The 16799-nt window shown below is 42.9% G+C and overlaps 1 protein-coding gene across 8 annotated transcripts in view; it reads left to right on the top strand.

Annotated features, from left to right (window-relative positions):
- The window catches only part of NHSL1 (NHS like 1), a 184107-nt gene that overhangs the window by 106481 nt on the left and 60827 nt on the right, over nucleotides 1-16799 (top strand). The window contains exon 1 of one of the 8 annotated variants that reach the window (XM_019288236.3): nucleotides 810-1325. The exons of the other annotated variants lie outside the window; for them this stretch is intronic. Within the exon in view, the coding sequence (XP_019143781.3) occupies nucleotides 1124-1325 (202 nt within the window). The 5' untranslated portion in view covers nucleotides 810-1123. Of the gene's footprint in view, nucleotides 1-809; nucleotides 1326-16799 lie in introns of those variants that run through there. 8 annotated transcript variants of the gene reach the window in all.

Genomic DNA, 16799 nt, shown 5'->3' with positions numbered 1-16799 from the left:
GTTTATGCCAAGTGCTCTCTTCATGTGACATTTTCCTTGCTCTCCCAGTCTGACTGTGCTGTTACAGCCAATTCAAAAGCCTAGGAAGGACAGTCTTCCTGAATCCCAGAGAAGAACACTGTGGGACCATTAGCAGAATGGAAACTTGCTTAGTAGTGCAGTATTTGGGAGAAGCCCCACGGATTAGTGACTTGTGGATGAGGCTAAAGAACTGAGAATACCTCGACTCTAATCCTGGCTTTTCCACTTTGTGGGCAGGTTACTAAATCCCTTTGAGACTATGCTTCATCTTTAAACAGGAATAATGGCTATGCTGTAGAGGCATTGTGAGGATGTATGTATTTATGCTGTACTGCAGGCAAGCCGATAACTGCTTATGCTTTGTGTTGTAGTCTAACCTGGAAGCTGCTGTCTTGGTGACAGTCATTATGGTTCGAACTTCGAAAGGGAGCTTCTTTAATAAAAGCCAAATACTGGAATCGCAACACTTTGCTCTTTTTTTTTTTTGGTGTGTATGTTTTTTCCTGCTTTTGCATCCTAGAAGAAGGTATGTGTTCTTCCTCTTGGCACATGCCTGCCCAGTTATTGTTCTGTAGCTGCCAGTGTCACAGCAATTACAGCAACTCAGCTTTAAATAAGCTTCTTGGATATGGCCATCTGTGTGTGGCTGTAGTACCTGTTGTTCAGAGAGTGGTGAATAATCAGGGATAAGGCTTAAGAGAAGCCACAGACTGGAGAGGAAGCAGAGAGGGAGTAGGCCAAGGTCTGTGGCAAGTGGCCGGGTTTCCCAGCTCTCCGCAGCCTCTATTTTCCTGCTTGTGTCTGTGAGCTGCGGGCAGGAGGAGGGCAGGAACAGGGCAGCCAGTAGCTACAGTGAGCTGCTTAACCAGGTGCTTGATTTTTTTGTTGTTTTCCTTCTTTTTTAAGGATTTAGAGAATCCTATTTCAAACAGTTTTCAGGATATCCAAATAGCTTAGCTTGCCTAAGTACGAAGGAGGAGAACATCTTTTCCTCCCCAGCCTTTTGAATGCGTCCACTCAAGGGTTATGAGCAGGCCACTCCCTTCTGCTCGGAGCTAGCCATTGGGGACAGCAGGGACATCCTTGAGAGCAGCATCTCACAATGATCGCCTATGTGCACTGCCTGCCCGCTGACCCCATGGTCGGGTGCTTCGGCAGGAGCAAGTGGCAGCCCAGCTGCAACGATGAGGAGGAGGAGGAACTCATCCCGCTGTATTCCAGCAAAATGGGCAACACTCACACCAAGCTGCCTGGGCGCCTCAAGAAAAAGTTACTGAGCAAAGACAACAACTCCTTCTGGCCAAGTAAGATCAGTTCCTGTTCTTTAGCTGTTTTGGTCATTTAGTATTGTGTTATCATTATTGAGGAAATAAATAAATAAAACAAACATAAACAAGGAAAATACTCTTACTGCTCTTTTAGAGGATGAAGGCATTGGGAACAATTTTCTTATAAAAATAACGTATTTCCCCTTCAGGACAGTGTATGTAGATATTGTATCTGATGGGGCTGCTAAGTTGATACAGGATGGTACTGTTTTGTGCATGTGATATGTCTGTGTTTGAGAGGTCTTGAGCACTCGCTTTCAGTTCAATAATGCTCCTTTTCAGCAAAATTATTGTTTTAGATGAGTGGAGCTGTTGACGTAGCACTCTAATTGAAAGCCATAGGAACAATCAGTGGATAAAAAGGCCAGGAAAAATAAGAAAAAGGTCTAACAGTCTCCAAAGGTGCTTAATGCACTTGATGAGTACTTATTTTAAAAAACCAGTCTGCTTTTGAATAACCTTTGGTCTAAGGTTATTTTCCCTCTGAATGTGAGAAGAAAGAATTCCTGAATTGTGATGACTCTCCTTTTTTAATCTGAAGAGTTTCAAGTTTCACTGGCAAATACAGATGGGAAATAAGGAGAGAAGAGGACAGACAGTGGTAATGTTCAGCTGTTTTGTTTTTAGCCATATTGCCTGCCTTCCCTTCCTTTCTGACCACCTAAGCAAAGGCACCCAGCTGTTTGTGGAATGGTTGCTCAGAAAAGTCTATTTAAGAGTGATGAGGGAGAAATTTCACAAGACAAAGAAAGCTTTTCCTGCAAAAGCCAGCTGGCTGGCTATCTTGTGCCAGGTCTTTTTGAAAAAAAAGAAAAAAAAAAGGTAAATGAGTATATTTACAACTGTATTGATTTTTCTTTTCCTCATTAGTCTCACACTGACTATCTGACAATGGCTCGTTATTACCAGGAATTGAAAAATCCCCATCTTGCCACATGATGCTAACACTGATTAGCAAAACCACCTGTATTTTGTTTTCTGAATTACCATATTCTCCATTCATTACTAAACAAGCTTCATTTGATGTCCCCTCCTGTGGGAGGAGTGTGATTTACTACATGATTGTTTCAGGCCTTTTCCAAGAGGAAGTAATTTTATATAATCCATGGAAAGAAAAATCCATGACTTCTGCAGAATTTTTATATTTTTGAGCACAGGGTTAATTCTGGTTCATTCAGAGGGAAAATGAAAATTCTTCCTTTATGTAAAACTATATAGTCACTATCAGACCTGGGGAAGCCCTGAAGAGGTTAGAGACTAGGAAGCAGCTCCAGGGGTGCTCTTACGGAAGAAAATATGGTCCCTCCTGCCCCAGACAGCCTGGGGTGTGTGTATGTGTATTTGGGATTTGTCTTTCTTGCTGGGTGACAGGGGTTAGTTCATTCCTACAAAGTTGTGACGTTGGCTGGTTCTCGCAGTACCCTCGGAGGTGTTGCTCAGAGCATTGTGAGCAACCGCTCTGTTTGAATCTGCATCTCCAGAGTGTGGAAATGGGATTGAGGAGCATGGGTAAGGTACTCAGAAATCTTTGTTCCCTCACTGCAGCCTGCCTCCTTTTTCTCTTCGTGCCCCTTCTCTCTAAAATGCACTTAAAATTATAAAACTTTTCAGAAGATAATTTAAAAATTGTACACATGTGTGTAATTTCGTTGATTGATAGTACAGCACTTATATAAGCAATTGAATTCTTTGACTGGTGATCTACCAAAGCTTTTTAATGTAATTTTTGGTCCATAGCAATGAACTTTCACGTGTTTCAGACCAAATTTATTGCTGTATCCCTTATGTTGAGTTTCACTGATGTGTGGTGTGACCCCATACATTTTATTTGTTCTTTTTGAATTCCAAATCATCGGAGTTTCAATGAAAATTTTTCAATGAAACAGTGAATGACAAAAATCAGTCACCCTGCTTTCTGCCCTGACTTTTCCTAGGAGAACCTCTAGTGCTTCAGTGGTGGTGTCCCACCACAGTACAAGTGTGTGCATGTGGGACACCAGCTCTGCCTCACTGGCTCCTTTCTTACTCATTCCCGGTCCGTAGAAACAAAAGAATAGCAGAGTAATTAAGCCATCAGTTAAAAGTGTTATGGGTGGGACAGGTACTATTTCTCTTTGACATAGGGAGACTCTGTCACTTTAAACTTTGTTAATGTTTATTTTAAGGAACAAAAGTGTTTAAGAGTGGAAGTGCTTTCTGGGACCAGGTCAAGTGATAACTGCAGAGCACAGCAGGGGATTATTGGCTGGGCTTTATCTCTGTTGATAAAGGCCTCCCTTTGGGGTCCTTATCCAGCATCATGAGAACTGCACTTGGAGAGGTTTCACAGTGCTGATACACGCCACAGAAAATGCTCCCAGTAGTGTTAGGGTTGTTTGAAAACATAATACAGTCAAACTATTTGAACTGCCTCATGGGCGGGGGGGGCATCCTCACTGAGGGGATCTCAGTAGTTTGCAGCAGTAGTCCTGGTGCTCCTGCTACCAAATAATCAATAATCAAAATACTTGTGATATGATGTAGCAGCCATAATAATCAGGTTACCATTTTAGGATTTGAGGTTTTTTTAAGCTCTAGCAACTATTCCGATAAAACTGTTAAATTAGTCATATTGTGAAGTGAAAGTTCTGCATTACCAGCTCAGCCTTGTTCCAGCATCTGTGATGCTGTTCTTCTGCTGTTCTTTGCTGCCAGATTGAGTGCAAATAGACAGGGTAGGATTAAAATCAGCCAGAGTGCAGCAGTACATCCTTTAACAGCCCGTCTGCCTGCCAGAAAAGCAGTATTAGAGTGGTGTAGGGGCTGTCACCATCACATGTTCATTCACCATTACAGACAGACTCCAGGGCTACTGAGTGTTTGTTAGCTGGTTTTCCTGCAGCAACGTTAAGCAGAGATACTCCACTGACCAGGTTTGGCAGAAATGTCAAGGGCTTGGTTTAGTTTGGTTTAAATGCCTCCTGAATTGAAATGTGAGGCAGTGAGGCACTGTTGGCAGTGGCTGCTGCTGTGGGAGGCTGTCACCTCCTGGTTAGAGCATCACCTGCCTCTTACAGTTCCCATTGCAACTTGATATTTTATCAAATTTGCAAAGTTTAAAGGTGTGGTATGCTCTTGCCAGCTATTTGTGATGATAAAGTTTTGATAAAGATTTTGGGAGATTTTTCTTTCTTTTACAGATGCAGGAGCAAGCCAGTGGCAATATCAGATTACTTCTAATGTTTGTTAAACAGTAGCTTCAGTTATGGGGATTTTTTTTCTCAGTGTTTTGTTGCCTGCTAGCTCATGAAAGAATGCTTTCTTCTTCTTTATTCATTACTCTCTCTAAGGACAACAGTTCTGTCTTATGTGTAAAGCTGAGACCTGTCTGTGTGATTTGTGTTTTGTGAAAAACATAAAATTTGAAATAATAACTAAATCTATTTATAAATTAATAGGATGTTGTGAACCAAGCTGGGTATTTTATTATCCACTGTTTGCTATGGCTTTTTTCTGGGTTTCTCTTCCAATAGCTATGAGATTTAAATTTCCCAATTTAAACATGTTATACTTAAAAAAAAAGCCAGAATCCTTGCAAACTGTGAAGATGCATTCTTTGCTTTCTCATTTAGCAGTGTGAAACAAAGGCTTTCCATCTCTGCAAATTCTGGGCCGTGCGGAGCACTGAGCAAGCCTTTGTGGCCTTTCGTGCCCTAAGTGACACAAGGACTCAGTCTGTGTGGTGAATGGCTGGGACAGCCACTTACAGAGCCTCATGCAAGTGATGGCCACCCTCATTGCCAGTTTTATCTGCTGCGTCCAGCTCATACCGTAGCAGCGCACACCGTAACAGCTCCCATGTCGGATTGCATCAGATAAAGCCAGGAACTGGTTTGTTTTGAAAAGAAAAAGTAAATTGGATATCATCTTTATTGCATGTACAAAAAATGGGGGATTTCCCCTCTTTCCCCCCCCCCCGCTTTTTTCTATGTGTTCTTAATGTCTTATTGCTGAGCTTTCTTGGAGGTTTTGTTCATTTGGCTAAAACAAGCCATGGTAATGTTGCAAAGCAGGGGAACTTCTCAATTTGGACAAAATTACTTCAGGCCTTGGATAAATAACAGCTCTTCTGGTGTGTGTTTCAATATGAGTCTTGCATTTTTTACTCACTTTGCTGCACATTCTCTGCATGTTCTATAGGAAACAAACCTCCCTGCCTGTCCTTCTCTGGATGGGCCATGGAGGTCCAGCGCTTGGTCTCCTATGTCTTTTCATGCATCAAATGCAAGAGTGCTGTGGATGAAGGGAGGGATGAAGAAGAACTTGAAATATGATGAGTCAAAAGATGGTAATGTTGGGTTGTAAAACACTTAAGTGAACCACTAACGTGAATATGAAGGTCTTGCTGAGTTTCCTTGCTGAAAGAAAACGCTTTGCTAGTCTGACTGCTCACTGTTAGGTGTGAACCTGAGCTTGATGTGCAAGGAGGTGCTGGTGGTGGACATTTCATACATTCCTCTCTGTGAGCAGACAAGAAACTGTGTGTGGTACTCAGGAGCACAAGGAAGAGGTGGTGAGGTTTTGGTATGGACCTCATTAACACCACTCAAGTGCATCTGGAGGAGTGTGAAAAAACAGTTCAGGGACATCTTTTGTGTAGTGTTTTTTGCAGTTGGGGCAAGGGAGTATCTGCTGTAGTTAAGGAGCTAGAGCAATGTAAGTGCAAATCCACATGTGGAACAAGTAAGATTGGAAAGCCTGTGGCTGAGGATAGTGGTTAATGGTACACTGAATAGGTTCTTCAGTGCTTAATTTGATTAAACCTTCTGGGGTTTATGGATGCTGGGTGCAGGCTGTTTGCAGATCTTACTGTGAGTTGCTTGTGAAGTCAAGAAATGGTTTTGAGTGCTGTAAGAAAATCAGACTCATATTGAAGCAGAAACGTGGTGAGGAGAATGTGAAACTCCACAGAAAGGGCACAAATGTTTTAAAGGAGGCCTCTATCAAGCTGGCTAATGGAGTCATACTGACAATCAGAAACGGATTATGGGAGCATTATCAAAATCCATTCTTACTTGCATCCCACCATCCCCCAGGCCAGCACATGATGATGAAGTGATACAGCTATGAAACCTGGTTACCTTTTAAGTGTATTCTCTTGAGCTGGAGGAGTAGAGAAGAAAATTTTCTGATTAACAAGGCAGATACTAGTGTCATCCCTTCTGGAGCCCATTTTCCAGGACTCTGCAGGTTGGTGACTTCCACTCATCTCCTGAATTGGGTTGTGTGCCTGTGTGTGCAGGGTTGCAGTGGTAGAGGGTTTCTGTGACACTTGGCACATTTGCAGTGCTCTTGCAGCTGAAATCCTCCTTTTCTTGTTAGCTGCTACTAAATGTGAAAATCTTCAAAGGCTTCTTTGACACGACCTTATTTTTCGTGTGCCAACTGCTTCTCACAGAGTGTGTTCTTTCCCTTGTTTTGGGCTTTTTTCCCACTACTGGGAAGCTAGAAGCTTCAGTATACGACCCCTTGGAAAGGGGTATGTTGCCTTGCAAATACTTTGACTTATCAAGTATCATGTTCAGTGCTTTGTGTATGATATGGGCTGCCCCAATTTGAATGTAGGTAGCCTCCAATGCTGCTTTTGCAGAGGCCATGGTAGGTGGTAATGAAATGATTAAAACATCATATTGCCATTTATATGGTGGTCTTGATGACCTTTATGTACTCAGAGGGGAAAATATGGGCTATGCAGTGTACTGGTGGTGATGGGGACATGGGCTTCTGCTGGGTGACCCTGCAGAGGAAAAGGGGTCTGGCTCCTGGATGGCAGCTCCTGTGGAGAGGCCTGTGGGGGGAACAGGCTGGCAGAGCATCGCTGACACCTACCCCAGCACCTCTGCCCACTGGGGCATCAGGGTTGTGTGGATTTGCTGGTGCTTGGAGCTGGTGCTGTGGTCCCTGGCCCTCTGCTCTGCCAGAGTGGGGGGAGGGAGGGGGGGGTCTTTTGCTCCTATTCTCAGCTCCCAAAGAGCTCAGGACTGTCCCTGAAACTCCTTTTCTTCCATACAGCTCCTGCCTAGGCTAAACTGACACCTTTCAAAGGAAATGGCATTAAAAAATCTGATAATTACAACAGATTTTTAGCCCTCAATTGTTTCCCTGCCCTAATCCAATGACATGTCATTGACAAATGCCCATGTTGCTTGATTTTCAAGAGTTTCAAACCTCTACTTGGACACAGTTGTAGATCAGCTCTGTTTTTTTCACCCATCCAGAGCCACTACGGGCTGTGATACTTAAAAGGTGCTCATTCTCTGAAATACATCACTTCTCTCCTCAGCTCTCAGCTGGCTTGTGCAAACATCTCGGAGGTAAAGCAAACTTGAACTTCGCTGGCATTGGAGCTGGCAGCATATAAATCTGGTTTATTCATACCTTGTAGTGTTAATAAAGAAAGACACGTTTAAAATAAACCCAAATGCCAATAGGCTTAGTGACATTTAAGCGTGAGTGATGCTGTCAGTCCATCCGCAAACAAAAGCGGTATGTCTTAATTTGTCTAATTACGCTCTAACATGCAGGCCAGCTGCTGCTGTGAACAAAAGCAGTTGATCGCACCATTTTATTAATTGCATATTAATTGCCACATTCATGTTAACCATATGGGAGACAGTGGAGTAGAGTGAAGGCTACTTAGTGATGGAAGAGAGAAAATGAACTGGCAGAGTGGTGTCTGCAGAGGACAAATCTTAGAATGATAGGGTGCCGGAGCTTGTTCATGCGATCTGGGTTTTTTTCCCCCATCTAAATCACTGTATTTAAAAGTGAGAGGGATTTGAGTAGAAAGGATTGCATCTTGCATGGTGACTGCATATTTGTGAAAATACTACTATGCAAGTTGGTATTGAATTTGTTTGGTAATTTGCAGAAGGCAGCCCTGCTGGCACGTGGCCGTCTGCCTTTGTCTGCCTGCTGTGCCGATGGATGCACCTGCACTGCCTGGAATCACTTCTCATAGGAGCAAGGCTGGAAGATCCAAGAGGAGTACAAAACTTGCTGGGTTTTATGTTTTATGCAGTTTTGCTCCAAGTATGTAGTCTTTGTAGATGATGGTGGTGAGTCTTGAATGGAACTGGATTTCTTAGAGTGAAAAATAAAAACCTTGACATAGGTGGATTAACTGGTGTAAAATACCTACAGCAAAAAGTAAACAGTAGTGGCCTGGCCTGCTGCATTTATCTGGCATCAGATTAACTTAGTAGGATGTTTAATGATATTTAATTTATCTTCTTGAAAGTGAGACTTGAGAAAAATGCCCTCAACTTCTTGGTTTTTCCTCTTACTTTTTGCTGTGTGGAGGCAGCAGCCACTCTCAGCAGATGTGCAGCAGTTCTGTTGGGCAGCAGGTGCCGGCTGGAGTAGACATGAAGTGATTTCTGTCCTGTCACCCCCAGACTGACATTTATCACGGTCTGTAGAGCATCTCCTTCTGCAGGGCTGTGGGGTGGCTGTCTCCTGCCTCTGAGCAGCACTGTCCTGCAGGCAGGTATGCACAGTAGGGACAAATTATATGATACATGCAAAGGAAGCTTACTGGACTAAGACCTGAAAAAGCCCTCAAGGTCTACCTTGAGTTTATTTTCTCTGCTTCCCCTTCATTTCTCTTTAGAAGGGAGAGCAAAGACCCATGTTGCAATTTTTAAGCTGAAGGGGCAGTAGGTTTGGTAGGACAAAGGCCCAAGGGCAGCTCTTCGCTTTCTTAGAAAGAGTTAATGGCAGATCGAATGGAAATACGTCTACTGTGAAAAGAAGTGCAGGACTGGGCCTGGAATCTGCAGTGATGTAGAGAACTCAGTCTTGTCAGTCAATTAAATCTTTTTGCTTGGCTTTTCTAAAATGAATATTTCAATGTTAAAGGCTTAGTCCCACCTCACTGCCAACAGATGGCATTTTGCTTGCATTTCCTGTATCTCTCAGAAGAGCTGGGATTGAGAGATTGGCTAGTTAAAAGGAAAGGGAGGGGGTCAGAGCCTTTGTTTTAATTAACATATTGTTGCAAAAAACCTCCCTAAAAAACATTTTTCAAACTGTATTGGAAGGCACAAAAGGAGACACAAAGAGTTGCACAGTTAAGAAATTGCAAATAAGCAGTTGACAGGTAAATTGGGTCTGATCTATTCTAAGAATATGCAGTGCAAACCAAACAATAATGGTGACATTCTGATGCCTAACCAGAAATTGGGGCAGAGGGGTTGTTTTCTTGTGGTTTTTTTTTTTTTTAATAAGAAAAATGCTTTAGGTGGCTCATTGCAATTTTGTCTCAATTGGTGCTGCAATAAATGGCAGTGTGGAGTCTGGATTATAGGGATAAAGCATGATTGGAAAGGCATAGCTTGAATTTTGGATTGCAAGCAGTGCCTGCCATTACAGCAGTTACAGAAACAGTGCCTGACTTGTGAGCTGACCACTTTTGACTTGGAGTCATTGGAAGAGAATAAATGTGAAACCCCACGATGCCACCTCTCCAGTCCCAGCATAAGGGTACTTAATCAGCCTCCCCATGTCTTCTCTACTCGGCCAGGCAGGCTGGGGCCTGACTATTACTAATTTAAGGGCTGAATTCCCCAAAGCACTGCTTGTGGCTGTCAGGCTGCAGCTCCTGGCATTTGCTTGGAAACCATATCTCAGTGTACTGGGGACTGACTAGATTACCAGTGAGGGCTGATCCCACCAGCTGAGCATGAACTGATGTCGCTGGAGAAGATATAAAAAACTTGTAAATGGTGTGGTTGAAAGACAGATTATCTGACTGTGATGCCTTTTCTATGGCAGTGCTCAGCTATCCGCTCTCTGTGGGGTCGGTGGCCGTGTGCTGCTCATCCCAAAGGTCTCATCTCCTGTCTGACTGATTTCTGATTTGAGCCACAATGACTATGGGGCAACTTTTCCTCCTCTGGTTTAGTGCTGTCATTTGTTCATTGTCCTTTAGGTGGTTTGACAAGGAATTTAAGAACAGTGAAATTTCCCACACAAGGGTTGCAGAGCACATTTGCCATTGCCCAAAGGCACCAACAGAAATTTATAAAAGCATTTTTGTGCAGTTTTGTGATGTGTTCCAGGAAGGGCTAATTAAACTTGGAGCTGGGTAGCATCTCTGAAGCAGGTTTGGCATGCTGCCTAACTGAATGATCCCTCATAGTTGTTCTCAGTATCTTTTAACCAACCTGGCCCTCCTTTTGTTCGTCAGATATTTGCCGCAAACACAATGCTATGGCTAGACCAGGAACAGTGAGCTGCTGTTTGGGAGGAGCAAGCAGGTCCCCAAGCAGATGCTGATGGCAATGTTAGGGTAAATAATTAATAACATCCAAGAAAAAGACACTCCTTTATGTCCAGTAGCTGAAGGTGAGCACAATTTTTTTCCTGGGTGTGATGCTAACCTTTTCCTGATAGGTTTAATTAATCCAAAGAGGAGCAAGATGCTAATTGCCCTGACTTAAAAAGGAGTATTTTCAAAACCTTATAAGAATACAGTGTTATAATGTATTTGTTCTTGGAGCAGAGTGTGTGCTCTGTACAGATATTAGACATTGTGGGATGTGTCAGGTGCTTTTAATGGCTTTAGTTACAAGTATGTTCTTCAAACTATGGTTGAAAAACAAAGATGTAAATTTTGGTGTGCATCAGCTTAGACAATTCCTTGCATGATGGCAAAGCAGGGATCCTGTTAGGTGGTGCTTGTGTCTAGCTCAAGTGAATTGGGATCAAAGTTTTTTAATGCTGCATCAAAGCATCCTAAAAGGGTACCAGAGTCTAGGACTACTTGTGTCATTATCCATCAGGATGGGAAAAAGGAAGAGCCTTTTCATGCATACTGCATACCAATTTTGGGAAAGTACTGCTGTGGTTTTATTGACTGGTTTTCCTGAAGGTGTAAACTTACTCACATTGACCATGATCTCCTATCTCCTTTATGCTTAAATGGAATCTTCTGCTCCAGGGGTCAGCCCTGCCCTGGAGCTGGCATAAAATTTCACACCTGATTCTTCCAGACTTCTAATACTGGGCTCCTTCCCTTTTCTCACTAACTAATAATGAAAAATGCTCTCCTGTTTCAATTCTGTAATAGCACATATCAGTAATTAACAGTCTTCTGGACAAATCTGTACCCCAAGGCTGAATGTGGATTGTTGTGCACAGTGTAAAAATGCAACTGCTGGGATACACAGTAGTTTCATCAATTATCTTGAGGTGGCAGGGTTGTTTGCTTAGTAGTAGTTAACTACTGATACTCCTTTGCCTTGTTCTTACTGTTGTCTTAAGAGCTACTGGAAAGTTTCAGGAATGAAATTTACTCAGCTTATTTTCTGTGTGGGAAAACCCATGGTATTTCGGCACAGAAATTTATTTTTAGAGTCTGCATCGTTTTCTCTGTATTTATTTGTGTAGTGTCTCCAGTTAAGTGTTGGAAATCTGATTTGCAGTGTACCTCCTATTAGTGGGATGATACGTTCAGAAGCTCTTCCAAAAATAAATTGGTAGTTTTAGTTTAAATGGTGCTAATCTGAACTGTGGATGCAGGCTTGCATTTCAGTTCTCTTCAAGTGAGGGTTCACCACTGGAAGCAAGTTACTCTGAAGCCATGATGTCAGGTTACACAGCCCGTGATCTGTTCAGAACTGAAGTGGCTGTGATGGTGCTATAGCTGCCCACTTTCAAAGGTTTTCAGGTACAAATAGTGAAAGTACTCAGAGAAATAATTTTAAAACTAGCATCAGCTGTCTCAGGTTTTATATTTACACTTTTCCAACTTCTGCTTCAGCTCTCCAACAAAATGCACACTTTTCTGCAGTTTATATTTTGTCCTTAGTGGGGAAACCAAAGATATGGAAAGAGACATTTTTTGCAATTAAAAATGGTATCTTTCATTTTAAATAGTGTATGTTAAACCCCTTGCTGTGTTATAGCTTTTCTGTTTGGTTGGTTTTATGAAGCACCCAAGGACTAACACGGCAAGGAATAACTAATTTTTCTAAAATGAGAAAGAGTGTGGGTATCTGCAGTGGGGATCCTGAAGGAAAAGCAAGGGATCTACTCCTTCCCTGTCTCACAGGAAATGGAGGCAGAAATTGAAGACTGAAAGAGGGAGGGGAGAGAATCTCTGTTTTTTAATCTTTTGTGGATTACATTTTGATGAAGAAGATGGTGGTGCCTGTTGTTTGCCTACTGCCCACACATACTTACTTATAGAAACTACTGCCACAATACTAAAATGCACAATAGGCAATGTGCTCATTAGTGTTTTCTGAAGATGCTGTGTGGCAAGGCACCTTTATCACTCAAACTGTTAGATGCATTTCGCTAGTGACCCAAAGAAACACAACTGTTATGCAGTAGTTAGTGCTGATCTACCATGGCATCTTGTGAGGTTTGGGCCTCTATATTGTGTATGATTAATAACAGATCTCTGAAACTTTTAATCAAACCAGTGCTAATAAAATTTTAGGTTGGTATTCACGTTACAGATTTTGAAACTTCAGCCAATTAACAGTCCTTTCATTTGGTTTTATTGAGGACTTCGAATAAGAAGATGCTGACCGCACAAATATAATCTTAAAAATAGTTTTCAAATTCTTCTGGTATTTGATCATGTCTGAGATCATGTCTGATCATGTCCACTTGCCCATGGCCAGCCAAAGACATTCTCTGGAGATTCTGTGGTACAGATGTTGGTGCAGTTGTTTCCCTACAGGTTGCTGAATCCTGCAGTAACATAATTATTAGGTCACTGTTACGGGAACACAATGCCTTAGTTAGTACACTATTTTATTTCAAGGCAGATTGTGTCATTCTTTAATGGAACACATGCAGGTTTTCAGATTTTTTCAAGAATCTTAGTGCTTTAGGAGCAATAGCAAATGTCACTACAGTCCATTTATTATTTGTGAGCCTTTACCCTTACTCATCATTTTAGTATTGTGTTGTGCAGATAATATTTTTCAGGTAAAGTTTTTAAAGGTTTCTAATGAAGAAACAAAACCTTTTTTCAAGTTGCTGTGGAAGACAGTAAATGGGTGCTTCATGCTTGATTTTGGCATGAGCAGTTGTATGATTCTGCAGGTTGGTATTTTCCAAGGAGCTTAACCTTTTTCATTTATAGGTTGTAAAAGTTCTTAGCAAACTAGAGAATGTGCTTGCCTAATTTTAAGGGACTGTGCCTCCAAGCTTAAATGAGACCCACCCAGAATTTCTTGAGAGTCAGCAGAAAGACAAAAAAAAAGAAGAATCTGTAACCCCTTATACCAGGATAATCCATATATAAATAAAAGTATGCCAAAGAGCAATGTTGGGCAGGGAGGCCGAGATAAGCTACAAAAATTCTTTCTGTGACCTTTAAATAAGTGAAATGAGTAAGGAGCATGTCCCCTTCAGGACACCCATAAGGAGAATGCAGACTGAGATTAGTTGAAGATGTCTGTTGGCTATTAGTGTGGATGCACAAGTGCACAGCTGCCAAAGACGGAATTACAGGGAGATTGTTTGGGACAGAAGTTCAGAAATGGAATTTTTGCAGTCTGGTTTCATTGGTTTTGCTCCTAGTCCTACAGGATGATTCTAATGAGACTTGCAAACTTCTCCGCCTGGTATTTTTTCTATCACTAATTCAGAAGAGAAGGATTTTCTCTGTTGTGCATTATTAGGGCAAGTAAGAGTCAAGATTCTGTAAACTAATTTACTTGCCCCAGCCAGTTTTGATCAGTTCTTTAGGACAAGCCGTAGCACAGGAGCATTCAGGTGGATTTGGAATTTAAGCTGAAAATATTTCCTGGAGACATCCTAAAAGGGTATTACTCCCTAGCGAATGAGAGCTCTGTTCTCTGAGAGCGGAAGCTGCCTTAACTGGGGTTCAGAAATGGCCAGAGGAAAAAGGATTGTGCCCTACAATTTAAAATAAAACAAAATTGCACATTCACTAAACGTTTTCTGTTCTCTTGACTGCTATTACTGTGTGGGGAGATGCTCTAACCAAAAGAAACTGCTGCTTTGTCTGCCGGCAGCCCTGCCCAAATGCTGCCTTTTCTCCCCGCTGATGTGTTTGCATGATAGAGGATCCTGTGGAAAGATGTTTTGAATTGTCAAAGGAATGAATTAGCTTTATTGTGCTGTGACCTAAATAGGATCATCAGATCAATCAGTCTGCTGCTTTTCTGTCCTCTCTGGCTTAGGTTGTGTTGCTTCTCCTTCTCATCTTGCTCCCTCTTCCCTCTGCCCCCGCCAGGCAGCCCCTTTCCCAGAGCCTTCAGGCATAATCCTTTATGATCTTGGATAAAGGAGGGCACAGCCGGGTACCCTCTTTCCAAGCAATACCTGCCCCATAATAGCCTGCACAGGCCCGGGCTCAGCCTTGACTCCCCTGCCCCTGCACTGGGGCATGGGTCCTTCTTGGTGTGTCGTTGTGGTGGCTTTAGGATAAAATACTTTTTCTTCTTTATTCCCTCTCCCCTGTGCATTCTCCTCCTCTTCCTCCTGATCCCAGGTTTAATGAATTGTAATTTCTCAGTAGCCAGGGCAGTATTGCGCTTCACCAAGGCTGAGGTTGCCTTGAAAGAGGCCATTGTGAGCGCGGGGAGCTGGAGACTGGAGGGCAGCTGAATGCGGTGCCGCCTGGGACGGCCTTTGTGGAGGGAGCACTTTTGTTCTCCTGAAAGATGCCGGGAGAGGGCCAGCCGGGACAGGGTCTCAGGGAGGGAGAAACCCATTCTGACCATAAATTACTGACTCCTGTGCTCTGCAAGGAGTCCATTTAGGCACCAGCAAATGGTTAACAGCATGGGTGAAGGTGGTCAGAACAGGCACAATGCTTGGGCGTCAGTTTTGAAAATACTTGAGGCATTTGGACTTTCTGATGTTTCTTCATGATGGAAGTCTCACCTAGAAGTAAAAGTGCAGCTTTCAAAGCTGGGTGGTGTTGGTCTGAGGCAGGCAAGAGCCTTGTGACCTGCAGGAAGGGGTTTAATAGCCCTCCTCAGGTTCAGGCTTGCCCTGCAGATGCCTGGATGCTCTGTGCAGCCTGGGGAGGGGGTGCGTGGGGGTCACTTCGATAGTTGCACCACTCCAGACACCACAGCTGCTCAGAATGGGTGGGTGGGGGTGGCAGGGAGCAATCCCGAGCATGTCCTACACAGACACATGCCTGCAGACGTGCTGGAAACAACTGCCCTTCAACAGCTTCTTCCCTATGCATCCCGTGAGCTGCTGTAGGATGGCACAGTGGAAACTTAGTCAGAGCAGCTGAGTGATGTGTCTGTAAATGCAAAGGCATCGATTTAATTGTTTTGAGTACATCTGCTTGCCAGCATTTCCACTTTCCCTTTTGTGCATTGAACAGAGACTCACTGGAAGAGCTCTCACAATGCAGTTAGTTCCCAGATCAGTTGGATGATTTTCTTTCCTCTGAAAATGTCATAAATGCTACATAATTGTTTAATGGAGGATGTTTCCATTGTCCAGATAAAGTTGCTAAGGCCTGCAACTTGAAGTTTAGGTTTTGAGATGATGGTACATTTTAGTAGTTCTATGCATCATTCCCTTAATGAACTTGATACATCATGTGTTGGGTTTACCTCTCCTTCATGAAAATGAAGTGGTAAAATTTGTCTTCATTTGTGGGAGGGAGCAGGAAAGCATTGCTTTAGCTATTCTTGTGTTTTACTTGGTTTTCTTAAACTTAAATACTTCCTAAATTTCTTACTGCATATATGCAGGGCTGGTGATTAGGAAGAGAACGCTGATTTTCACTGATTCCATAGTGTCCCTGTGGACAGCTGCCCCTGGGGCTGCTGCCAGGCAGCTGCTCCGGCTGTGGTTACAAATGACCCAAGAGTGTCACTTTTCAACGTTTGCCTTTTTATAAAGCTTCAACTTTTTCAGTGGATCTTGTGCGCTGGTGCTAAGGTTCAGGGCACTGGGTTGTGAATGGGGGCTAGACAGGAGAGTCCCTCTCCCCCAGGGGCTGGCTGGAAATATTTCCATGGAAGCTTAATATTTCCAGATTGTTTCACAGGCCTCGATGTTTTATGTAGCCGTGAATGTGGAGGGGTGGCTGCCCCAGATGGCTGTCGTGGAGCAGGTCAGCTGGAAAGCCCCTCTAAAGAGGGGATGGAGCAGGGAGACGAGTGAAGGAATGGCTACAGCGTTTCAGGCATGCCATATGCAAGCAGCCACTCTTCTTTACTTCTCTTCTGCATTTATGTGGCCTCTACTAGAAAATTAGAATCAGTTTAATCACTCAGGGATTAAAAACTATTATAGTTGAACTAAAAAAAGCGTTTTGCTAATGAATTCATTACACAGTTGTGATTTTGAGGATGCTGTTTGGCACTGCATCTTGCGCCTCTCAGTTTCTTTGCTCCAGTCCCTGACTTTGTAGGAAGGAGTTTCTTCTGAGCCAAACTTTGTGACCAATCC

The sequence above is a fragment of the Corvus cornix genome, chromosome 3, assembly GCF_000738735.6.
Source record: "Corvus cornix cornix isolate S_Up_H32 chromosome 3, ASM73873v5, whole genome shotgun sequence".
NCBI classification, from domain to species: Eukaryota; Metazoa; Chordata; class Aves; order Passeriformes; family Corvidae; genus Corvus; species Corvus cornix.
This window is presented reverse-complemented; position numbering and strand designations above follow the sequence as displayed.